Genomic DNA, 27,929 nt, shown 5'->3' with positions numbered 1-27,929 from the left:
CATGTTCTGTGATAATGATTTATTGATTACATGCACTCTATAGCTGCGTTCAGACGATGACAGTTTTGGTCGGAGTAACTTCGGAGGAAGGGTTGGAGGAAGGTCGGAGGAAAGGTTGGAGTAGTGCCCGTCTGAACAAGGTCATGGTAACTTCCTCTGGTTGGGGGAACTTACCACAACCTCTTCCTCCGACCAAGATACTCCTGAAAAAATTCAGGAGTATCTCGCTACCACAACTAGCCGGTTGGAGTAAATTGCCTGTGCCATATATTGAGTGAGTCCTTTGTGATTCGGGACTTCCCGACCATTTCGCAATTGGTTAAATCTGCACTTTAGGGAGTACAGTACTGAATGGAGAAATGTATACGAGCATGTAACATTCGTGTTGTTATCACAGTTAATATTTTTGCTTGTTTTTAAATTTGCGAATAGCACCAGACTTGCGAAATTCGCGAAAATAAAGCCTTGTGAAATATTCAGCGAATATGGTATCTCACATGCTCACTGTCTGTCGGTCGCACTCTTACACCATTTTTCTTATGCCTCTGTCACAAAGTGTCACCAGCGACATTATGTTTTGGGGTTGTCATCCGTCCGTCCGTAGTCATTTTGTGGACAACATAACTTAAAAGAACTGTTTGAGATATTGTAAATGAAACTTGGCATATAATGTATGTATGTATGAGTGGTCAAATTTCTCCTTTCCCCCATATCTCTGCAATGCCAGAAGATATTTTCGTGAAATATCATGGTATTTCTGGTGAGCTGTATGCATGCGCATATCTCAAACGATGAAAAGACAGGAAGTGTGTCAAGTAACGTGAGAAATACACTGCCGTGCGATTGGTAGTATTTCTAGACGTGATTCACACTCAAATCTTACATGTATATTTTATTAAAAATTGGAATAACCACCCTAAATACCATAGTATTTCTCGATGTAATTTATGGTGTATATCTTTGTGTATTGGTGTTCGCATTCCCGATAACTGCTGGAAATACCACAGTATATCACCGTTGATATGAATGCATGTAATCCTTTACTGCAGTTCATCTATTTTCCCCGAGGTCTTTCCTGTTTGTGCCCATATCCGCATGGCAAAGTGGAGATGAACTTTATGGTTCCTGTACTTTGGTACAGTAGGAGAGGGGAAATTAGCGATAGATTGCTTTCTTTTTACCTAAAGAGCTATTGAATTTCACACACCCTGTGTTAGCACCTAACATGTATAGACATTAAAAAGACTGAATTGTAGGTTGCCATGAGGCCCAGATACATGTTTTTCAAAGCCCTTCCTGCCTGCAGTAAGAGGGAGGAAAGTAATTCTCATTGATACCAAAACTGTAATCTCTCCTTCATGCTGCAGGCATTCATGTGGTTAAACATGATGACCTCTTCACATGACCACAAGGACCGTTCACACTTAACCCATCAAATGCCAGAATTTATAGATTTTTGTGGTTTGGCATATTTTTAGCATGATTTTTTTTTTACCTCTCCAATGTAGTTTCTTGGGGTACATTTAAAATGATAACAAATGTTTTTCATTTTAGCCCCATTTTTGGTCATGTAGCAATGTATTAATTTTGGTCACAGAATAATCTAAAGCCTCAAAATTAGGCCTTCTAATGACATATTTATTGTTGATCTTTAGATTGGCAATTACAAAACAAATTTAAAGATTTAAGTTGATGTGTCTGTTCCAGTTTCATTTTTTTTTCTTCACTTTCTTGTCTGATTTTCTGCAGATTCAATGAATCAAACTAGTTTCTGTCTCATATTTCTCCATACTTGGGCACGTAGTAAATTCAGTTTTGTGAATGTTTTGAGGGCAGAATGATGATTTCCATAGCAGAATTACCTTGGAATAGATGGGATAAAATGCAGTCAAACAAACAAACAAAACACTCCACTTTTCAATATACTTTTAATTCCCAAAAAAGTTTGTGTGTGTTGATTTTATTTTTTTTTTATTTTTTTTTTGGAGGGGGGGGGGGATGGGGTGAGATAACAAATGTATGTAATGTAAGTTTGTCTTGAACCCAACAATAGACATTATAGGTCATACCTGACATGTAGCTTGTTTTTTTGTATTAATATCAATCACACATTTGATTCAAACATTGCAGTTTAGTGATATGTTAATGCATCATAGAAAACCCATAGGAAAAACTTGGGAGATATTCTTCAGTACATTGACAGAGTTTTTTCCGCACTCATCCCCTTGCTACTTGTATGTGGGTAATTCCATGAAGTTGGGGCAGTGTCCATGTAGCATCGTGATATTTAAAAAAATACATTTCAACATTACTCAATATTAATTATGCTATGCATTTATTGTTTGTAGGCTTTACATTTGCATTGAGGCCACACATTTTCCTGGAAATTTTGTGCCATTCAGACTCAATTTTGATGAAGTTATTAAACAATATGTAACAGTGTCCTGTAGCATCGTGACGTGTCCATGTAGCATCGTGATATTTTAAAATTTGGTCCTAAGAGACAAATTATGGCAATTAGCTTGACCAAAATTTGATGCAATATGCATATTTACAAGATATGAATGAGATAGCTGAATATATCAAATTTCCTGTACACAGTTTTAATTTTAAAAGAAAATTACAAAATGTATCACGATGCTATGCGGTGTCCTTTTTTGTGACATTTGGTGGACACCGCGTAGCATAGTGACACATTGTGTAATTTTCTTGTAAAAGTAAAACTGTGGAAAGGAGAGTTAAGATATTTAGCTATCTGACTAATCTAGTAATTATGCATATTATATCAAATTTTGGTCAAGCTAATTGCATTAATTTGTCTTTTAGGACCAGATTTTAACTATCACGATGCTACATGGACACGTCACGATGCTACAGGACACACCGTTACGTATCGTTTTAATAACTTCATCAAAATTGAGTCTGAATGGCACAAAATTTCCAGGAAAATGTATGGTCTCAATACAAATGTAAAGCCTATAAACAATATATGTATAGCATAATTAGTATTGAGTTAAGCTGAAATGTCACACTTTGTGCCCCAACTTCACGGAATTACCCATGTATATCATACAGACTACAGGGCCTTGGTAACGGTTTGACCATGAATGATAAGAGGAAACAAAATTTTATTCATTCCAAGGAACATCATCAACAACAATACCTATTATGGTGATAATACAATGCACATTTAGAGGACAACGGCTCCAAGGTTAGAGTACCACATTTTTTTTTTTGTTCGCTAAAATCACAAACAAACTACCGCAGAACAAGCAAACAGATACAACTTAGTACCAAAACCTTGAGAGCTACAGGATGGGTGCAGCCACCAGTAAAAGAGGAACTAAATTCCTCCATAAAGACAACTTTGATTATGAACAAAAACTACAAATGATAAAGTCATGCAAACAGAATTGATAAAGTTTCTTCAATAAGAAGCATTTAATGAGAGACAGATAGGAAATTTCAGTTTCAGTATTTTTTCACACAGCAGAAATATCACTCTAGGGGTATGTCTCCTCACCAACACAAAGGCGGTTAGTTTAACCATTTTGTAAAAACCATACTCTCTTCAAACACATAGAGCATACACTTACACAAAAGCCTGCACTTGCTGGCAGATATGGAGGAATGAGATTATATGTATGAAAGTAAGGACACATTAAAGGGAGAGTATAGTATTGGTCGAGGTGAGGATTCAGCTTTTAACTTTTTTTCTGAGATACTTTAATAGAAGCCACTCTATGAAATGCTACTAAACAAGCATACAATTCTAAGAGGAATTCAAAGTTTATTTGACAAAAATCGGTTTTGAAATGGCTGAGATATCTCAAAGCAAAGTGAAACAAAGTGATCCTAATAAAAGATGGGTCTCACCTTTTTATTAGGATTGCTTTGTTTTGGATATCTCAAGCCATTTTAAGACAAATTTTCATCTAACAAACTCTGAATTCCTCTCAGAATTATATGCACTTTCACATTTCATAAGAGGTTTCTCATTATCCCAAAAAGTCATCATCAAAATAGTTGGAAACCTTCAACTCCATCTCAGCCAAAACTCTACTCTCCCTTTAATGACGAACATCTGGTAATTCTTGCCAAATTGATGCTAAATTGATGATTGAGCTATCACCACTATATTCTGATAACATTGCAGACATTAGAGTTGAGGAAACAGCAACACAAGACTGTAAAATATAAACATTTTGATATTTGTTCATAAATACAGATTTTGATATTTTGAACGTATCCTCCTGTTTGAATTTTAAAGTTAAGGAATGTTTTCAAATTGGAAACTCTCCAGTCTTTATGAAGCATACATATATTTCTATGGCATTTTTTGGAAGTGTTTCATTGTGTTTACAGTATTAAAATGTCTAAAATGCAAGCTTTACAGCTTCTAAACTTTTTTACTTGGTTTCTAAAATCTTTTTAACCCTTTTATGTGCCACGTTCGCACGCCCGACTCAGTTGACGGCATGCCAAATTCGCATATTCTGCTCAAACACACAAACCCGCCCAAACCGATCGATATATCGCCAAATGCCACAATGGAATGAAAGCGTTTCTCGCAATTTCGTTCCTCTCACATATTGCTTGAATTTTATGTGTGATTGACTAGCAAGTGGTGTTCTCTACTGAATTTGTTTGTAAATTCACTATTCTGTGTGCAGAAGTTATGCCTTTTTGCAATAATGTAGTTCCTGGTCATTTCAAAGAAAAGCAATAACACAACAAAGATTTGTCATACAATTTACATCAAAACAAAGCTTGGCATTTTTTCTACAACTTTGCTCACCACATGTTCAGCTAAACAGAAATCTATAAAAGTTAAATGGATTTGAAAAAAAAAAAACAGAATATTTTCCCAAATCATGAAGACATTGGGTGTCTCAGAATAATGTGGCACACAGGGGGTTAATTCCACCATGGCACATAAAGAGTTGATGGGTTCTGGCCTATAGTCTTGTCATTTCGGTGGCAGGTTTTGTGAGGAAAAATGAGACTATCTATTACATATCACTGAAAAGCTGAGATTTGGGAGCATATGAAAATGCAGAATCTTAATGCTCAGTGGCTCTCTCTGACTTACGGTGTATTAGTGACTGGTCACTTTTTCTCATATCATGATGATTTGTGTGCATTTGCATTAATATGGCCTACAGTAAGAACTGATAGCTATGGTACTTCATGGGCTTTTATGAAGTTAAGAAGCATCTATTTCTTTCTTGTGTGCATCATTGTATGTGTATATCACTGTATATTATCGTAAGTAGGCTTGATATTATTTTCAATCATCCCTAAATTATCCCCCCTCCCATAAAAAAGGTCCCATCCCTAGTATCACAAACTCGCATGAATCTTTCAAACAAGGAAGTAAGTGAAAAAGAAAGCTTGCATTATCAGCAATTCTAGAAACTTTTGAAGTGGATCTCAAACGAATAGAATCAGGCCCTGAAGTGCTGTTTGTTTCTAAAGGTCAAGTGAAGTCATATCCTGGTAGAATTCACATAAATGGTATAAGGCTGCTGTACATGTTATACATGTGTATACATTCAAGACACCATATCAGCACTAAGGCTAAGACCAAATTTCATGCATAGCTGCAGTTTCAATGTGAAAGAATGCATTGGTTGAGTTTTCCAACTCGCAAAGGCTCAAATGAGCTATTGTAACCATTCATTGTCCGCTGTATGGCGTCCGGTGCCCATAGTACATGTACATCATGCATTGGGGTAAACTTTGTACATAGTCAGCTTCCTCTTGAATTCCCCATGAGGGATTTTTACCAAATTTGGCAAATAGCAGTCTTTGGGTGATAGCAACTCAATTTGCTCAAATAGGACCTGGCCCCAAAGTGCCAAAATTATGAGGAATCTTTAAAATCTCCTCCTCTAGAATGAGAAGTGATAGAGCTAATGGCCCCTTGAGGCCCTTTTTTTTTGGGGGGGGGGGGGTGGGGGAACAAACTGCAGCCAAATTATCTTATTTTCATATTCTTTTCTTGAAAATACATGATCACATTGTCACCAAACTTGACAGGTATTAATGCTACTTTGTAGGGTGATAGAATATAGTACTGTATATATTTTGTTCAAGTGGGCACCATTATGTATGCCTTTCTGACATTGATTCTTCTTGACAGCCTGAAAGCTTGCCTGAAGTTTGCCTGACATAGCAGCACTAATGAACATGTATGCAAAATGAATTCACAGTACTGAAAAGTGTGTTTGGAGTGCAGGTTAATGGAATAGCTCTTTACTACATCAGGATGGAAGAAAACGTCCATAAATATGAATATGTTACTGTTATTTAACTGGTCTATTACGTGTAACAACACACATCAAAACACTGCCTGCTGTAATGCCAAATGCTGCGTATTTTTTTTGCAAGGTGAGAAATCACAAGGTGGGGAAATTCCAAAAAGTGTAGCGTTACATCAGTCGTGGTTGATGTGGAGGACAAAGTTCTGGTGCACACGCCTACTGACTCACACAGACACAGACACACATGCACACACGTGCACACACACACAGAAATCACGTGTGATTATGAAAAGTCAACTTGCTGTAATGACCTTTATAAAAAAAAAAAGTTTATTGAGTGTAAGTTATAGCAACATCTCAAACTGAGTCCAGAGCTTAATGTTTTCTGATAGGAATGTATCTTGTGAGATGAACATTTTTCATACATTGTACTTTTTGTGGCCAAGAAATTAAAAACTTCCAATTATACAGGTATATATGTTTGCTTTTGTTCTTTTTTTCAGGGAGTTGTATAATTTCATTGCACATTATACTATTGCAGATTGGCACTTGCTGAAGCTGCAATTTACTTAATACACATCCCTGGTAGCAGTGCTCTGCATGATTCGCTTTCTTGGAGGCCTACAATTATCCCCTTACTGTCCCCTGATTGTAAAAAAGATATAAAATATGTCGTGCTTGGCCTAGCATGGATGATTAGAAGCACAAACATTTACACCAGCGCCATGAGCTGTGTACCTTCATACCTTCGGCGCCAGTTGCGAAAATGAGGAGTGAGACAAAGAGGCGATGCGCTGAGTTCATGTTGCATATCAAGTTAGATCAAGGCAGTTTGCAAAACACATATTTAATGAAGATCCAGTGAAAATTTGCTATTTTTAGAAATTTGAAATTTCGCATTAATATGTGAAAACAGAGACTCTGCCTACTTCTCCTTTCTTTGTACTCAAATTTGTTAGCGAGCTTTTGCGGGATGTGTGTCTTTTTCCCCCCTTTATTTCTTTTTTTTTTCATAGGACAGAGAACGCACAGGCTTCTTGGACTTCCCCTTATTGATTCAACTATCAAATTATATGTCAAGCCAATGTGTTTGCATGTTGAAATCTTTAAAAAAGATGAGTACTTTAAAGAAAATATAAAGTGTTGGTACTTCAAAAGTTTCCTTGAGTTTCCGTGTCTTAGTTTGTGTTTCATTTTAAAGTACCTTTCATATACTGTAAAACAAGGAATGTTCGCGTGCATTTTAATTTCGCAAATTTTGCGAGCGCCAAGATTCACGAAATTTCTTGTCTACACTATATGCATTGAACGCCAGTGGCAATTCGCGAAAATTTCATGCCACGAAAAAGGCCGTTGGCTCCAATTCGCGAAAATTTCGTGCCGCGAATATATCATGTTTTACAGTAACTAACACTGTGAGACTTACACCTAAAGTGCTCTCATGTCTTTAATAGTAATCATGCAATAATGGTTTCATACCAGAGCAGAGCGGGCTCTGAAAAATTCGAACGAGCCGTTAGTTTGACTCGACGTGGTGCCGCGACAATCAATATACACGTATTGTACGAAACCATTATTGCATGAGACATGAGAGCACTTTGGGGTGAGTAAGTCTCCAGTGTTAGTTATATGAAAGGTACTTTAACCTGAAACACAAACTAAGACAAGGAAACTCAGGGAAACTTTTGAGGTACCAAAACTTTATATTATCTTTAAATGAGTACTTGATGGAAAATTGAAGGGGAGGGAAGGGTGGGGGAAGCCTCTGGGTATAAGAGAGAATGGAATATCAACAAATGGTATTCTAGGAATGTGAAGATGGTTGGCTCTATTCAAGATTGCATTGTGTATGTTTCTATCGAAATTTGGTACACAGGTGATAAAACTTGTGCGTGTGTGTGTGTGTGTGTGTGTGTGTGTGTGTGTGTGTTGTAGAAAGAGAGGGAGAGAGAGAGACATACAAAATGCATCAATAGGGCCGTAGGGGAATGTTTTGGTTAGGCAGCCTGATAAATCATACTGGTGTTGCTATTTTAAACAAGATGTTACTACACAGTACACCGTGGGTGACATGTTTGTGAGACCACGTGAAGCTCAAAGATAACAATGCAAGCCAAGCTGCACACATTCATGTACTTGCTCAATGCCACATCTATCTTGAAGTCAACGTCAGTCATTTCGTATCTGCCCCAAGGAGTGTCACATACCATGACACTGGTATTTTTAGGCACCACCCCAGCCTAGATTTGGGTACTCTGCTACATTTTTCAGAATCTGCCCACACTCGGAATCTCACTTCATAGCTTTGCAACAAACAACTTTACACGGGATGTTCAAGGCGCTACACATGATGCACGTAAGAGTTGTTATCAGCACTTTTTGTGGTACTGTCATTAAAAATATTGGCCTTACATTACAGCTCCTGTCAGGAAGTGAAACACCAAGTTGCTATGGGCAATTTACACACACACACACACACACACACACACACACACACACACACACACACACACACACACACACACAAACACACACACATTGTAAGAAAGAGACCTTTGGAAATGATAGGAAAAGTGTGTCAGGGTTGACTCTGTTATGAAGTGTGATTTTGAAGAATAAATCTGTGAAAAGCTGACCTATTCAATTCATATTCAGCAAAAAAAAGAAAGAAAAGTTGATTATATTTGTCCTCTTTCCAATCTTTCCACAAGTGTCAATGCAGCATGCCTGAAAATATAGGTAGTTTATGTTCAATAACTTCAGAATAGTGATCAGTTAGATATATAAGGATTTGATCCTCAGGCATAATTGTGTTCGAATGAAAAACTGAAAATTTCAAAATTTTGTGAACAAACTACATGACAAGTTGTGAGGGGATGACATGATCACTTTGCCATTTGCATATTCATATTGACTGTTCAAGAACTGTTTCCTGGAAATATGGCAAAAACTTAATGTCAGAACTTCCTTATAAATTTGTTGTCAGATTCCGATCAAAATTTTACCATTCAGCTCTCAATATTTTTATTCTTTCTCATCAGACTAAATTGTATTTGGCCTGGATTTCCCCTTTAAAGGGACAGTACAGTACTGGTTGAGGGGAGGGATTCATGTTTTGAACATTCCTAAGTGACATAATGAGAAACCTCTTCTGAAATATGAAAGAACGTGTAATTTTAAGAAGGATTCAACATTTATTTGATGAAAATTGGTTTTCAAATGGTTGAGATATCCAAAAAAGTGATAATAATAAATGGCGACAGGCCACAACTTTATTAGTATCTCTTTGTTTTACCTTGTTTTTGGATATCTCAGCCATTTCAAAACCGATTTTCATCAAATAAACTTTTGATACCACTTAGAATTGCATGCTCTTTGACATCTCATAGAGTGATTTCCGAATATCTTGCAAAACGTTAAAAGCTAAATCCTCACCTCGACCAGAATTGAACACACCCTTTAAGTCCTGGTTATGTCAGCTCCTTTTATTTTAATTGAGATCATGCAAATCTTCATCAGCTCCTTCATCAGTTTTGTAAATGTTAACTATAAAGTGACATGTGATGATGTCCCTTCCCCCTTTCAAATTTGAAAGTCATGTTATAGAAACTAATATCAAAGTCACGAACCTCCATGCTCTTTGGTCCTTATCTCTATCTCCAAAGTATGATGGTATACCACAGCTCATAAATCTTAGCACTCGCATGACAATATGTTTGTGTTGGAGACATTAACAAAACAAGCAAGTCTTACTTTGGCATTAGACTTTAATACCATATTGGATGCGGATAAGTGGTAATTAGAAAATTAATTGGAGACATATCCAAAGCACTTAGAGTGTGAAATTGGAGTATATAAACGGAAAAGGTCCATTGGCATCAAACACCAAGGGGTCAGTAATTAAAGAGACAAGTTTGCTTTGTGTTTTTAATGCACATGATCATTCAAGCACACTACAGCTATTCAAGCTATAAATCATAATCCAAATGTAATGTGCAGTGTAGCTGCTATTATTTCTCTCAGTTTGGATATATATCAAGCTATGAAAGATTTTTTTTTTTAATTAAACTTTAAAATGACTACTCTATTTCAACATTCCTGAATGTAGTAACCACCCTATAAGTGATGGACTGGCATTAAACAATAGATACACTTGTTAAGATTATTAGAATACACCCGATAACACAGTGTATGTCACAGAAGTGTGTTAATTTTTTTCTGTTTTGTTATTAAGGAAGTCTGCTTCCTTCTCTCCTGTATTAACTAATACCAAAATGAATGTCAGTATTAAAACTATACATCAAGATGCATCAATGTTGTGATACTCGTGGCAGAAATGATGTCACAAGAAAAAGACCATGCCTATGTTGTCTGGAATTCTTTTAAAGGCATTATTTACCATTTGCAGATGAAACAAAAACCCAGCTTTAGTGCTTCAAAATAGTTCTAAAATGTGAGTTTGTGACAGAAACAACCAATGTAAAGATTTCAATCATTATAATCAATGTTAAGTATTGTTAATTATACAAAAAGTGAACAATAGTTATAAAAAAAGATGTTTCTAGACTTTTCCATCTACATACCTTGTACACTTATGGTTTATGGAGAAAAATAGTGATATCTCCTTTATATTTTAGGGCTGGCTTTATTGCAAAATTTTTATATGGTAGGTTGTTTTGTGATGCAACTGACCTACACATATCCATCAAATGTGATAATTTGAACATTTTTGAAATGACTGTTCCCAGTGGTAAACAACACCTTTAATCGTGAGAATTGATTGTTCATCAAAAGTAGCTTGCAACTTTACTTACCTCATAAAGAGCCAAGTGAAAGTTTCTATTGTTGAATTACACATACCATTAATGGAAATGATGTCAATTTAATAACCCAAGTGCAGGGGATTGTTACACTTAAAGTAGACATCAGTTGAGTGTAATTCTGTTCTGAAACTCAAGAGTTTTCACACTCATTAAAAATAATAATAATAATGAATGAGGAATTGCATTTGAAACTAATTTCTAAACTTGTTTGTTTGGTGTAAGGTATTGTTTGGCCAGAATTATGAGTCTTCCTGCTGACCACTAAATGCAAATTACCGGTACTGTACATGCCTGGCCACAGTGGTTTAGCACACAGCATGATCTGCCAATCACTTCTGGAAAAAATCTTAATATTTATATGTCTTAGATACAACTGTGTAAAAATGTATTTACGGACCACGCCCATACTGGATACAAGACAAGGCAAGGATCTTCCTCCTCAAAAGGAAGTCAAACTATTGACTGCAAGAGCACAAGTCAGAGAATCGAGCGAGCCTTAATCGGGAAACACCTCCGTCGTGGACAAACGTGATTCAAAAGACGTATTAGAGAGAAGCCCGTCTCAAGCTTGCATTCAGACATGCAGAAAGTCTTTTTATCTAAGTATACGAAATGTGTCTTGAAACAGACATGGTGTATGAACAAGCACTGTATACGCCATGTATTTAGCGACTCTAATACAAGTATTTCGCAAGTGGTTGAATTGGCAATTGTGGAGTAAGTCCTGAACCGAGAAATGTACGTCATGTTGTATGTGCATGTCAGGATGAGAGTTCATATTTTTGTGCATTTCTGATTTTGTGAACAGCACCCGGCTCACAAGATTCGCAAAAATGAAAACCTCGCAAAATATCTGGTGTATACAGTAAACCTCTTTTGTAAGTGTGAAAGACCTGGAAAGTTGTGGCTGGAAGCAGAGGGGTGAAGTGGTAGTGAGTTTGAGCTAGTTTCACTCCTCATCATCAGGACAACAGTGTTATCTGACAATGATTAAACACCACTCATATCTAAACCTGTTCTCTCTCTATCTATCGGCTCGCTCCCTCTCCATCTACTCTTATCTGCAGTCAATCATTAACTGGTCCTTTTACGAGTACCAGTGGGATCCAGTATTAGGAATTAATATGCTGTTGATATAGATAACTTGCGATTTACACACATGGAATTGATTTTCATCAGATTTTTTTTTTTATTGTTGTTGGTTTTGTTATTGTCTTTCCGCATACTCACTTATTATATTTCCACTCCTAATAAATGATCCATTTTTTTGTTAGAAACTACATGCAGAGTCTCAAGTTAATGACCTTTTGGCTTACTAGTCTGTTGCTGTTGTTTTTGTTTTTTGTTTAATGAAATCATAATTTTATATCGTTAAAGAAAAAACATTTAAAAAAAATTATTCATGTCCAAACTTGTCCACGAAGTAGTTTGAAGTATACACAGCTGAAGTCAGGTGATGATTAACAGTAATTACCCTGCCATTGCTGTTTGCCTTCCAAAAGTTGCTACATCACCAGGTTGATTAGGTATGTATTGGAAATGAGACTTTTGGAATAGAACTGGAAGGGATGGTGATGTTTTCAGACTAACAAATGAGCTCATTTATGACCACACTTCTGAAGTCTGTCTTCTAAACTTTGCTAGAGTTATGGAGCATTCAGATTTTTTAAAGTGATATTTCTTTTCCCCAATAGGTAGAATCAATGCTTTCATTTTATTTTGAGCACAATGAATATATTGAGAAGTGGGGGGGGGGGGGGGAGGGAGGGGGGAGGGGGGGGGGGGAGGAGAGAGGAGTTGGTTTGGTGGTTTGCATGAACCCAGACCTGTATTATTAAACTGAGTGTTGGTGGGGTCTTAGTTCATTTCATCCAGATCTAGTGTGACCTGATACAAAATTCGCTGGTTGAGTAGATAAGTATGCAGAGGAAGTTTGTGAGGTGTAGCAGCAAGACCAATAACAACACTGAGGGAAAAGTGCAAAGTCTGGTCACATTGAATAGCAATACCTGTAATACTGCATTACACTTTAATATACTTTGAGTTTTTCCCTTGATTGGGTGGGGATGGCCCAGAATAGAATTGAAAAAAAAAATGTATTCCAGATATAAAAACAAAACTTGTGAATAAAGCAAGTTGTATGTTAGGCTGCTGATTTTGTGAGCCTCCTTTTATAGTTAAGGGATTTTTCTTACCCATTAGGTACACAATTAATTTGCAACCTCAAATGAAACTGGGGATTTGTAGGCTATTCTTGTGATGTATATTCCATTCTAAACATACTTTGTTGACAAAAGATTGCCTAACAACCACAAAACTTTTGCCAAAGGCTTGCCCTACCTGGCAACGAGTAAAGAGTGCTTTATAGTGAATTCCCATCTAAGAAACTTTTATGGAGGGAATATGTGAATACAACGGTTTGCTAATATGTAGGAAAAGAAACGCCTCTGAATCTTGCCATATTACATACAGAATTAGCTGTCTATTGTTACATTTTGCACTGTCATCTAGATTCCCGCATGAGTGGGCATCCAAAGTGACATTCCTGCCTTAATACTGTGAATAAAAGGTTTTCTGAGCAGCCAGTGAGTTAGTAAATGGTTATACACAGTTCTGACTAAATCTGTTTCATTTTGCAGTGGGTATTGCATGAGCATCACACATAACAAGCATAGTAAATTACACCTTGTATCATGAGTGTAGATTTTGCATTCTTTTTTTCTTTCAGTGGTTTGAGTTTTGGACATGTGCATTTCCACTTTTAGAGTGATGCACTTGGATGATTTAAGGGAAATTGAATTCATTGGTTATCAAAGAGAAAAATTATCAGCTAATCGCTCACATGAACTACGTATCTTCTCGTAAATTTAATGAATGTCTTCTACAAAAAGAACAGAACCAATTTTGTGTGTGTTTGAAAATGAATAATCAAATGCTAGATGTGATGGCTGACTTCATCTCGAGTAATTTTACATTTTGGATGGAATTTGAGGCTGTCTATTGCAAAAAGTTCAAGCTACCTAAATACTTGCTCATTTCTGGAAATAGAGTTACTTTAAACTTTAAACTTTAAACTTTAAACCAGTAAATGATAATTTGTATTTGGAAACAGTTCATGCATTTTCCACCCTGTGTAAAATCACTGTTTTTCCTGTTAGTGTAAGATTACAGAATATACAAATTTCATTTCCTTGAATTTCTCAAGCAACCTGGAATCCATTGTGTATATGTTTGTCTGAACAATGAATGTGCCAGACTTGTGCAGTGACCTGGTTGTTCAAACATCAGAGGAATGCAGTTCCATGTGTAGCACCATATACTGACCCAGGGTAGCTAGGGTTTGATACATGGCAAAAATTGTTCATGAATAGATGTTTCAATTAATGAGAGTACAAGGGTTAGGTCTACAATTTGTATTTGTCACTTATGTATAACAAAAGAACAAACAAATTGCTTTGTCCTTACTTCTCGTTACTTTTGGGTCAGTTGGCAAGGGTTTTTAGAAAAAGAATGGCTTTCTTTTTTACAAGGTTTTTCAAACAGTAATGGCAGGCCTTGCCCCAGAAGTGTGATGTACAATCAATATGGGCTTGGATGGTAAAATAGATAGTCCAGGGTGAACAAATAAAAGAAATCACAGTATAAAAGAATCCTGTTTGTCCTATCTTATAGCTTGTTCACTGAATCACTACCCTTGACCACAAAAGTGGTGAAAACCAGGACGTTGGTTCGTGTCCCTGATACCATGTCATGCGTGTTAAAAATTTGTGTTGGTAGGGTTATATTTAAGGAAAATTGTGTGGGACATTGTGGTTGTATGTTTGCATGTTTTAAGTGGCCAAAGTGTCAATATATGAGCAAAAGTTATTACATTTTCAGAGTTTAACTTATATCCCACAACATTACACTGACTTTTAAAATCCTACCCCTGTCAAATTTAAAACAAACAGTGCTTCTGTTGGCAGACAAATGATTTACCAAAAATGAAAATTGAACACTATTGCAGTGGATCTAATATGTTTAAACTGAAGAGGGAAAACTAACATGTAACTGAGCAAGGATTCCATGTTATAGATGCGTGTTAAAAAAAAAAAACATGCAGTGCTACTTGAGTGCTCATCAAGACTTTGGACTACTTTTGACCATTTTCCACATTATTCCAGTTTCTTAAAGGGCAAAAAACATGACCCTCAAGGGCAACATGTTGCCCAGGCTAGAAAGTTGTAAATAAAGTATTACAGTGGCCCCTGCTTAACTGGGATTGGTCAGGAGACATTTTTTTTTTTAATCTCTCGTTTAAGTTGGGGCATCCTGCTATAGAGGTGACTACTGGTATTGGCCCTGACAAGTCATCCCACATGAAACCCAGTATGTGGGTACTACACAGTGTTATTCACTGCTATGTTACCCCTTGATACCCACAATGACAAGCACACAGAAGATGCTGCAACACCAAAAGACAAAATGCTGCAAAAAGTGACGCTGTAGTCTCAAAGTTTGGAAAAATTCATCACGGAATGTACATTTAATTTGTCATGCATAAAAGTCATCTTCAGATTTTACAGTACAATGTACATACATGTATCAAACTTACATGTTGCTGACAATAATGTACTGTGTATAATCCTGCCAATCCCGAGAAAAAGGCACTATTGATAACTAAAACATGTTGAGTGTACCGTACATTAATCGCTGAAATGATATGTTGTGATTAACATGAAGGTCAACAGGAAATGTAATATCTTTAACACATTTTTCCACATTTCACGGTTTTTCTGTTTGAGTGAATATTTTAGTGCATTAACTTTTCCTTGAATCTGCAGACATCTATTGTGCCAAAAAAAAAAAAAGCCAAAAGGAATAGTGATCATAAGAGAGCCTGGAGTTCTCTTATTTTTGCACACGCTATAAAAGTATTACTTTTTTACATTGACACATTTCCATTACCATTTCACTTGTGTTGCTTGTCTCAAAGACAAATATTAGAGAAACCACATTCCTTTAATAAGCATTTATGGGGATTAGCCCAGTTGATACAATGTACTCATGTTGACACATGTGCTGATGCATATTTATACCCCCGCCAAACGAAGTTTGAAGGGGGTATATAGGAATCAGCGGACGGTCGGGCGGTCGGGCGGTCGGGCGGTCGGGCGGTCGGTCGGGCGGTCGGGCGGTCGGTCCGTTGCAAATCTTGCGTCGCGAACTACTTCCTCAGTTTTCAACCGATTCCCATAAAACTTGGCACAGATGTGTGCCTTGGGTTGTAGATGTGCAAGACGTATTTTTTGACAGTACCCAAAAGTACGTTGCCATGGTAACGGCATATTATGGGCAAAAATGGGTACAAATCTTGCGTCGCGAACTCCTCCCACAGTTTTTGATCAATTTTTATGAAATTAGGTACAGATGTTCATCTGAATATCTTAATGTGCAAGACACATATTTCCGCAGTGGCAAAGAGTGCGTTGCCATGGTAACGGCATGTTATTGGTAAAATATAGGGCAAAATGCTTCATGGCAAAACTGCTTCATCAGTGTTCTTCCAATTCTCATGGAATTCATATTGAATGTATGTCTTAGGATATAGGTCAGCATGACACATTTCTTGACAGTGACAAAAAGTATGTTGCCATGGTAAGAGCTCACATATTATGAGCCAAAATGATGGAAAATTTTGTATTGCAAACTACTTCTTCAGTTTTTGCCCAATTTCCATGAAACTTGGTACAGATGTGTGCCTTTGGTTGTAGATGTGCAAGACGCATTTTTCGACAGTACCCGAAAGTACGTTGCCATGGTAACGGCATATTAATGGCAGAAGATCAAGGAAAGATCTTGCGGATTTAACTACTTCCTCAGTTTTTTGACCAAAGCTTATGAAATGTTGTTTTGACCAAAGCTTATGAAATGTTGTTTGGTGGGGGTATAACCAGTCGCTGTAGCGACATTTCTAGTTTTGTCTTCAAGCACGAGTCAGCCAAAGTGCCAAATAAGCTTTTGAACTGCCTTTGAGGAGCCCCATAACCCATTTAGAAATATACAAGCAAATATGTTTGCATGGTGGGTAATATATTTGACCACATACAAATTTAGCTGTAACTTCATACTGCAAACATATTTCTTGACACAGTATGTCTCACAGATACATAGAAAATATGCCACTTTGCTCCTTAAAAACATATGCGAGCTTAAGTCTGCACTGGAGGTGAGTACAGTATACTCGATACCCATGTTAAAACATGTGCAGTTACTTATTTTGTCTTTGAGAAGGAATCAACTCAAGCGCTATTAAGCCTTTGTGCTACCTTGGAAAAACCCCAGAGCCATTGTTGTGGAAATATGCAGGCAAATATATTTGGATGTTGGAGGTAATATGGTTGACCAAATACAAATTTACCTGTGACCTCATACTGCAAACGGACGTAGTCATATTTCCTAACAAAGAATAACCACAAATTATAATTCAGACAGGTCCTCCAATGACTGGCCTATTTGCTCAACAAATTTGGCTGCCTTGATGACATCAGTTGACTGGGGAAGTGCCAATGTGTACACTTTGGTCCATGCAGTGATTTCTTTGAATATTGTCTTGATCCAAGCCAAGTTACGTTTTAAAGAAAACACACACGCACACGCACACAAACAGACACAAAAAAAACAACAACCACAAACTAATGTTCCTTTTCAGAATCACAATTCACAAATCACAATTTCTCCCAGAGAAGGTACATCTATAATTTACCTAGAATGGCTATCTTTTAAAATCATTGAGTTTGCATGTTTGTATGAGTGATTCTCAATCCTGCTACATAAAGTTGCCATCTGAAGTGGCTGTCTAAAGTGTATCTTCGTATGGATGGGAATTCTGATTTGCAGGTGATGTCTTGAAGCACAAATGTCACTAAAGTGTACTATAAAACCAAAAATGTTTGCGTGCATTTCAATTTTACGAGAGCCAAGATTCGCACAATTAAAGTGCCTGTGAAAGTTCTTGCCTACACTATATAATGCATTGAATGTCTGGTAATTTGCAAAAATGTCATGCTGCGAAAAAGGCTGTCCACTCCAATTCGCAAAAAATTTGGTGCCGCGAAAATATCTTGCTTTACAGTTTAAGAAATGTGTGAACTGTCAACCACTTTTTGTGAATGCATTCTGATCATGCATTCATGTACCCTCCCTTGACCCATTTTTGTATCAGGAAATATCTGGCAGAATCTGGATTTGACTGCACTCAATTTGCATAGTTTGGCTGCATTCAGATTTTGAGTAGTATGTGTCTTTCCTGGACCTGTTAATGTATCAGGAAACGTCTGGTGAAATCTTGATTTGATTGCACGTGATTGCATCCTTTGACTGCATTCAGATTATGATTATAATGTATTCGTCTTTCCTCTACTTTTTTTTTCCTTTTTAGAAATAAGCTGTGAAACTCGATTTTATTACACCTGATTGCATACTTTCTCTGCATTCAGATTATGAGTACATGTGTCTTCCCTCATTTACCTCAACCTCTAAACTTGATTTGATTGCACTTGATTGCATATTCTGGCTGCAGGTGTACAAGAGTGAGCAGGAGATTGACGGGGTTGTGTGTGACCCGCTGAAAGCCACCCACACCATCCGGAATGTGACCGGCCATGAGATGTGCTTCACCTTTTGGGATGTTAACGTCAGGATGGATTGGGACAGTAAGTTTTATAATAAAGCTTTTGTGTTTGTTTGTTTGTTTGTTTGTTTGTTTGTTCTATTTTTTGATGTTTGCTTTTTGTTTTAGTTGGTTTATTTTAAAAGTTTTTGGTATTCTTGGATTCAAGAAGTTTAATCCCTATTAAGAGTGTGTGCTCATATGAAGCTGCAAGTGGGCAGTACTGAATTTGCTCTCAAAAAGTTAAAACCATCTCTGATGATAATTTGGAGAAGATAAAATGAGGCAATGTCATGCAGTCCTTAACAATAGATATTACCAGCAACTTTGATCCTTTGACTGGTTCACAAACTTTGAAGTAACATCCATACCTTTTTCTTAACAACTTGCAGACAAACACACCAATATGCACAGATCAAATTTGTCCTTTTCTTGAATCATTTTGTTTTTTCCTGAAATCCATTCTTCTTTGCTCATTGGTGAATATGAGATACATTTTAAAAACAGGGCCATGGGTTGTTGTTTTTTTTTTATTTCTCCCTAGATGTTTTTACCATATTGGCTGAAAAGAAAATAACACTTTGTAGGTATGGTTGATTATATATGTTAAACCCAGAAATAAGATGCTGAGAAGTTCTGATTACTCCCAACATCTCGTTTGCAGCCACCCTGGAGTGCTCCAACACGCTGGAGGTTCTCTCCCCGGACACCGTCATCTCTCACCAGCTCATGAAGCGGGTGTGGCCGGCCACGCAGCGCGACACCTGCTTCTGCTCCCACCTGCGCAAGCTGGACCTCAGCATCCACAACTCCACGGATGTCGGCTCCTGGCTCGTCATCAACTTCTCCACCGAGCATCCCAAGGCGGTGAGACGAGAACTCATTTGACACACACCCCACACTAACCTCCATCTTCTGTTTCACTTGGTTTGCTTTGTCTAGGATCGTGGTTTCTCTAGAGCCTTTCCGACTAGAGTTACTGCAGCAATGTCCAGTAATTTCACGGTAATCTTTTTTCACCCTGCCCATTAAAACGGTCACTGCAAAAAGTTGCTTGGACGTTGTCACGGTAACTTTTGCCAAATTCTACCCTAGCGTTGCCATGACATTGCTGTGACACTACCCTGACAGCCCTGCGATTAGAAAGCAACTGTGGAAACAATCCTTTGATACACTCAACCAGTATGTGCCACATTGGAGACAGAGAATCATTGACATGCCACATGCTGATCAAGTGCATGGATTGTAACCACTGATCTCTATGTAGTTGAGATCAGTGATTATACGTGCACAATCTAGAACAATAGATGGCACTGGCCAATAGGCGTGGAAAGGGGCATCAGTGGACACAGCCCTTCATGAAAACGTACCCGTGTAAGGTTTTCAGTGTGTGTCTGTCAAAATGGTAACTCTCGCTCTCTCTCCTGCGGTTTTATTGTAATTTTAGAGGAATTTTGTGCTCCGGACGTTGTCGCGATGTTGTGGCAGTAAGGTCTGTTAACTCTTAACGTGCCATGGTCGCCGAACGGCGACCTTAGTCCTGACGTGCCATGGTCGCCGATCAGCGACTAAGAAGAGCAAGAAAAGCATTGATCATTTAAGTTCTTCTGGTACCGTAATGTGTTACACCAAGAAACTGCCAATGATATGTAGTGGTAGCTGATTAGCATAGCCATCGTTTCCACTAAAAATGTGAGCATGCTTACATTAGAAAATTTTGACTAATTGCATGATTTTTCAGCTAGATGTATTTTTTTCACGTCGGGAAAATCCGCAGCGAGCGCACCCTCTGCGAGATGTGTATGGATCAAAAGTCTCATTGGTAAACCACACGTGTGTATGCTATTGAATCTGCGTGTATTGTCTATGCGGTTCCAGTCGCATTGTTCCGCTTGGATGCTGTCCTGCGGGAAGCACTTTTGATTTTGTCCCTCAAAGAGGGTCAGCTTTCGTTCGTCGGTCAAGTCTTCCATCCTTTTGTTTTGGTGAACGTCACTAATCGTCCCCACGCTAGCATAGGAATCGCGCGCGGACAAAGACCTGCCGATTTCAATAGAGTATCCCCGCCCGTGGTCCGCTTAGACAAAAGAAGGATTAGTGGGCTCTTCCTTCTCAAGTGGACAAAAGACACTCTTCCAGGACCCGGGACAATCACTGTAGTTTCAAATACAGCATCTGGGACTAAAGGACTCAGATTTGGGAATGAATTACTGAGGCAGAAAGAGAAATTGCTAGGACAAAATAAACTGCTAGTATCTTTGGAATCACACAATTCTAGAACGCAATTTTGTTATCATTTGAAAGAGGAGATATTGCTCTAAAACTTTCTCACAGAGTCAAGGGAGCGTTCTATTGAAGAAAAGACACGACTGACTCTTTTGTTCCATACTACACAAAAATTTCTAATAATTTTTCTGATGTATCAATTATTTCTGCAATATTTCAGGTTCAGATAGATGTTATGGCAAACTGACTACATGACACGAAAGAACAAACATTTCTTGATTGTTGTGTAGAACTCAATTCAAAACAGTCAATAGTTTCAGAGATATGACGGTTTTAAATTTCATTGTCAGTGCAGTTTCGAAACGTTCTGGCGTTAGGTAAAAACCTCTGGCACGTTAGGGGTTTTGGGCCTGGCACATTAAGAGTTAAGACAGGGCTGTAGTTCTGTCAGTCTCTACCATATTCAGCTGGCATTGATATTTGGTTGTGGAATGATGCAGCAAGTACAGTCGCCATCACTTGATTTATTAGGACAACTCGCCTCAGTGAGACATTTGTTTGTGGCATAACAGCATTGCTTGGTATCAAATTAGAAACCTGTCATATTGATATGTATGTGTAAATTTAGCAGTGTTATCTTTAAATGGATACCCTGCAAACTAGTCACTGTGTCCAAAACATAGGGTGTTCACTGTATAGGTGAATCCGACTTCAGAGCACTGTAAATTGCACTGCAGCCATAACTAAGGGGCTTCCAAAGAAGAATAAAAGCACTTTCAATTGGTTATGCAATGAGCCAGGTGCGTTGCTATGTCAGTGCATAAATCTTTTGTTAGGCATACTTAGAGCATCCCCCCCCCCCCCCCCCGTTAGAATTTACCATATTAAACAGTACCCATGCCAAATTGGTCTATATGAGAAGAGGGTTTAATGGCAACAAAGGGAAAACCCAAACTTTTTATCCAGTTATTTGTCATGACATTTCACCAACTATTTTACAGCACTGAAATTAGCTGCCTCATATAAAGTGATCTAGTAATAAAGCCATCATCTCCCAAATCATAGCCACTTTTGCAATTTATCAAGTCCATCCTTCAAAAACAACAAAAAAGAAGAAAATAGTAATGAATAAAGAAAAAAAAAAGAAATATGAGGTAAGGCAAATGCAACATGATTGCGATTTTACAGTGTATGTGTTGATACAAGGTCACACTGTGTTTGGCTAAGAAGCTGCCGAAGTGCAAATTGCATTGTTAGCATAGCACTCCAACTAGACTTTACATAGACAAGAATACAATGAGAAAGCATGTCATTTCTTTTCTTTGCTTGCTGAGCTATCATGACAACTGATAATTAGTTATTTACTTCTGATAGTGACCCCCAAAAAGGGGAAAATTTTTGTAAAATGGTTTTTATGCTTCTGTGGTCCAAGGTACAATTGTACGTGACCACTGTGCAAATGTAAACTGCCTAAAAATCATGCAAACCACACTTGCTGGAATCATGGTATTTCAATGGAAAAATGAACTACACAATTCTGCTTTTGGCAGTGCAATGGTGCTCTGATTTGCATCTCAAGGTTTTTTCTTGAGATATTACATGTAAAATATGATAAAAGACAAAATTGGTCATTTAGATTCAGTAAAATTGGACTTCTTTTATTTGTCACTTCTGATTTCATGTTGGGCATGTTTTGTGTTGAAGATTCAGAAAGATACCGGTAGTAATTCATAGTTTCTTTCCTCATTTTCTGTTTTTCTTTTTTTTTGTATCATTTGATCATCTTTTTTTATTTTAATGTTTGTATTACAGTGCTCACTTGCTAATCAGGAACCGCTTTTGCAGGAAGACTGCTTAAATGCATAAAAATTTGATGTAACAAACTGTTAATTTTCACTGTTTTAGTGGAAGCGCAAACTGCTTTTTGGGACATATTTTGGCTGAACCACATCCATCGCCCCATATTAATGCCTTATGGTGAAAAAAATATATTCTCACAGATAATCACAGGGATTTCATTTCCTTACCAGAAGGATAATTTTTTATCCAATCCACCATAGATTCTGCTGATTGCACACTCCAAACATTTGCTGTTGGGCAGTAGGACATACATGTGTAGTAGTCCTATTGAGCGCAGTCAGCTTCTACTCATACAATCATGTCATTGCAAATGTGGAGAGTCCCCAAAACACATGTACCTCACTTGTGGTCCATACTCTCATTTTATGTCCATGTGTATATCAAGGGTCGCATGTTAGGTTAAAATGCTGAAATTGCACTATTTAATGATGAAGTCATACTATTTTCTCTGTACCTTAGAATTGACAGTCCATACACTGACAGCGTGATTACAGTTGGTACATACGGTATACATGCATCGCCACACAATTATTGTCAAATGAAAATGCTACAATTTCACTCTTTTTTCATATTTTGAAAATGGCTCAAAGTATTATTATCGTATTTGGTGTGTTATTACAAATTGTACCAAATTATGATGATTTGCCAATTATTTATAAAAACTGTCATCTCACATTGACAAGATGTTTCATAGACCTCTTCGGAAAATAATGTGATATATTAGCAGAGGCATACCAGTCACCATAGCAACATTTCTAGTTTTTGTAATTTTATCAGACAAGGCAGCCTGCACCTCCATGTACACGGTCTGAGAATGCTACTTGTTTTTTTTACAATGGCTAATAAAAATATAGAAATGTTGGCTACAAAAAGTAAATAAATTTTTCCTGTGATCTTCTTTCCAGATGAGCAAGTGTATAAGAGCCAAGGTAAACGTCAGCATGCTCTGCCAGACGTTTTTGGACCCTCCGGACACGCCCATAGAGACGGCTACCAGGGACAACTTGGTCTGCAAGATCTACTATGTGGCACATGGTGAGTGTTATCACTGTACAGTGGTTGGAAGCTGTTAAACCTCTGTGTACTGCCATATCTAACTTCCATTTGATTGAATACTGACATGTTTGGCAATGGCACAGGAGAGTTAATGAGAATGCAGCTTGTATTGCTATCTTTTTCTCTCTTTTTTTTTTTTTTGACACAAGGAAAATTGTATACTCGGGCAAGTGTCTATGGGAAATGCCTGTTGTGGCAAAATCAGTCTGTCCTCAAGGGGTTAATGTCAAGTTTACATGATTTTTGTCAGGCTGTGTTTTGTGTTTTCCTTTCTGTGATGATGTGGTCCAACCAGTTCATCTGTGTATTCAGGTATTTTTTTCATAATTTTCACGTATTCATTTGTTCTTTGTTTTGTTTTGTTTTTTCATTTTGGTGATTACATTATGCTGTGCACATGGCCCCGAGCATTTTGTATACATAGTGCTGCTGCATTAACATATATGAATAGTAGATTTGGCGTAATTGTGAGCTGCAAAGACTCTTTGCATATAATTAATGGCGATGCCTCTTGATGGAGGTCATGGTAGGAGCACATCAGTTTGGTAATGGCATACAGTAAAAGTTATCATTCAAACAATATTCCTGGAGGGGGGAGAACACAGCATGTACAAGAAGTGTCAATGCAAAATTACAAAGTCTCTTGCATGAAACATTGTTTATATCTTGCATACTTTGCTAGATTTTCTCTTTTCTTCCTTTTTTAAAATAATTTTGCAAGTTACCCGATGATTGCGAAGTTTTTGGCTCTATGACACAATATTGCCTCCTGAAACACAACTGTAATTTGTATCTCATCTCCGAGTTTGGAAGTCACCATCTTTGCTTCTTCGAAAGAGATACTGTATATGTCGATATTTTCGTGTGATTAATTTTTTGCGCTTAGAGACTCAAATAATATATCTATAGATTCTTGAGTTTGCGCTGTGCAATTGTCAACCTATTCGAAACATGCAGAGAAAATTGAGAAGATATTTTTACGGGTTTTAGAATTCGCGCTAGCCAGAAGTAGCGGAAAATATGTGAAAATTAATGTACCGCAATTTTTTTGTGTGTTTACAGTAACACTTACCAATTGGTGTACAGTGAAAACTTTAATATAAGGAGATCCGCAATAACAAAATACCTGATATACCAAACTAATTTCTCAAGGCCCAAGGAATTTATTTCCTTTGTATTGTTTTGTTTATTGATTGCTGATGTAACAAAATATCTAATATAAGGAACAAATTGTCATGGTCCCAAGGATCTTGTTATACTGAGTTTCCATTGTATTTCTCATTCCATCACTGGCATTCTGATAGTGAATGACCCATTTGCAAAATTTGTCCAACACCATGCAGTCCCAAATAGGTGATAGAAGTATTACAATGGTGAAGCAAAAAAGGTTAATATAGCACATGTAACAGACTTAGATCATTAGCAGACATATTAACCCGTTCAATGCTGAATTCTGTAATCCCCATAGACTTAGTACACAGGCCACCAGGTTCCCGTATGGAACGGGTTAAAACACATTGTGCAGGGGGCATGTGTCATGCTTCACTTTTTATGGCTCATTATTACTTCAAGCTGCTTCTATATTCCCATGTCCTGATACATGTACATCTTTTTTCTAACTGGTAGTTAGGTTTGCCAGTGCATCCATGTCAATACAGGTCTTTAGCTTTGATTTATGGTGTATGGTGCTTGTGTATTCTGCTGCTGTATTGCGTGACTGATACAAGCGATCAAAGTTGAACAATAGTAATTCACAAAAAGTCTATTGATATTTGTAAACTGTTAACTGTGCGCTTAGAAACATCCGTATTAAGCACCTTATAAATGTATTGTATTATTATTAATATTTGCATTTGTGGCAGCTCCTCAGAGATAACATGCGTACATTTACACATTATGTATTATTACCTACAACGTGTACTTTTCAGGCCCCTCGTAAAGCCATATTTATGGTTCTGTCTTGAGCGGTTGAGTAGAACTTAAATCCCAATATTGATAAATACAATGTAGGTTGAGAGTGAAATTTTGCCATATTTCTTTTATTGATTTTTCACTGGAATTTGGATACGTCTCCAAGGGCGAGATGCATATTACAAAGATAGTTTAGATCAAATCAAAGGTTTAAATGCAGTCCATATATTAAGATGATCATGTGGAAAAGGCACACCTTGCACATGCGCATGTCAGCACACGTTCATGTTTGTTGGCTTAGACGATGTGTAACATGCATTTATGCAGTCTTAATTTGTGTAATCCATGGACTAGATTTAAGTTGCTTTTGTGAATTCTGGCCTCTGCGAAAAGGGAGTATTCTGGAGCCTGTTATGCGGTGTATCAAATGACATATAATATGAATTACAGGGGCATAGAATGGCACATCACTTTAGCTCCCACTGGCATCCTAAGTGCTGCATGGCCATAACTGTTAATCGCTTAGGATGGTTTGATTTCGCTACAACACGCATTTCCCATAGACACCTGCCCGAGTATACTCGGGACTCATCCTCAGTGGGTTAATACTCAAACTGAATAAACTCTTAAAGTGTCTCAAGAACTAGTGTTATAAACCAAATCATCCAGAATTTGAACATTCTATAAATTCTTTTTCTCAGTAAACCTGCAAAATATGGGAATGATTTCAGACATGCAGTGCTTTTAGTTCACCAACATAATTATTATGTTTTATATATATATATATATATATATATATATATATATATATATATATATATATAGTAAAACAATTAGTAGAAGAACGCCGTCAAAAAATAAATCATAGATCTTGAAGATCTTAAAAACGGAGCATAGCTCTCAAATACTGAAAGGCAAGGTCACACTCTTCATCAGTGCCCATGGTGTGACAAAAGATCTTAATCAAACCCGTGTACATATATATATATATATATATATATGGAAATTCTTTTTTTCATCAAGTGCTGCTCGCTACCGCCCCTCCCCTCTGTTGTAATTCTAACACTTTCTGTAATCACTTTTCCATTCCTTCCTGTCAGCCAATCCCGGCGGCTGGGTACCCGGATCCGTCCTCAGGACCGTCTACAAGCGAGAGTACCCAAAGTTCCTGCGCAAGTTCTCGGCCTTTGTGCAGGAAAAGTGCAAGGACAAACCCATCATGTGGTAACACGCGTTGGCCTTCTCACCGTAACGCAAGGAAGCGGAGTATTTCCCCACCTCATCCCCACCTCAATGTCCCGGAACTCTCCAGGCCACCAAATAATCGCTCTCTAAAGCTGAGGACCAAATAAAGATGTAGTGCACCTCTCCTGATGATGTAGAGTTAGTGCTGTACTATGGCATTGAAGTTCTCTGCAGTGTTGCCTCGTGGTTGCTTAATCGCAGCCATGGGGCGAGCCGGCCTTGGTAGTGTAGTGTACAGATCTCTTGCCAGGTGTGTGTCCGAAGGGGATATGCTAAGTCCATTCACCCCGAATTCAGAGTTGTGTGATGTTTACTGTTTGTTAATTTATCAGTCAGCAGGAGAAAGGGCCATATGTAAAGATATTTTTTTGCTGTTTTGATTTGTTTTTACATTGATTTGTATGAAAGCAAAAATTTAACAGTTTCTTTTTATTGATTGCCCCATGCAACCCTATTCAACTGCTAACTGATGAAGCCTTTGTATGTTTGTTGAAGATGTTTTGCTTTGTTTGTTTGTTATTTTGTTAATGTTGTGTCATTTTATGCCTAAAGCCCAATCTTTAAATAGGATTGTCCAAATTTTAGGCAGGAAAATTCCACGGTCTATTTGCCTGCAAAAAAAAAGGTTTGTATCTCTTTCTCCAAGGAAACTTTAATGCGGAGAAAAAGTTGTATTGAATAGAAGCAGCAGATGCAGATGAATCTGAGCCAAATTAGACAAGAAAAGAGAAAACTTTGGTTGAATGCGTGAATGGCAGTGTATCCTACGATGTAGCACCCGATGTTTGATATGTTGTTAAGTCACACTCTGTGGTTCCTGCCTGTGTTTTGCGGTGGCTGTGCTATCTATCATGTGGTATAATTCGTCATTCTCCTTATACACAAAATGAC

At 37.5% G+C, this 27,929-nt stretch overlaps 1 protein-coding gene across 1 annotated transcript in view; it reads left to right on the top strand.

Moving 5' to 3' along the window:
- LOC139731903 (ceramide transfer protein-like) overlaps positions 1–27,062 on the top strand; it is an 86,505-nt gene extending 59,443 nt beyond the window's left edge. The window contains exons 10-13 of the mRNA XM_071642777.1: positions 18,651–18,783; positions 19,405–19,607; positions 23,732–23,861; positions 26,894–27,062. Of these exons, the coding sequence (XP_071498878.1) occupies positions 18,651–18,783; positions 19,405–19,607; positions 23,732–23,861; positions 26,894–27,021 (594 nt within the window). The 3' untranslated portion in view covers positions 27,022–27,062. The remainder of the gene's footprint in view (positions 1–18,650; positions 18,784–19,404; positions 19,608–23,731; positions 23,862–26,893) is intronic.
- Positions 27,063–27,929: the final 867 nt, after the last annotated feature.

This window comes from Diadema antillarum, unplaced genomic scaffold, assembly GCF_040938485.1.
Source record: "Diadema antillarum isolate AM-2024a unplaced genomic scaffold, OU_Dant_1.0 seq00000386_RagTag, whole genome shotgun sequence".
In the NCBI taxonomy this organism is placed as follows: Eukaryota; Metazoa; Echinodermata; class Echinoidea; order Diadematoida; family Diadematidae; genus Diadema; species Diadema antillarum.
The sequence above is the reverse complement of the archived record's forward strand: the minus strand, read 5'-3'. Positions and strand labels throughout refer to the sequence as shown.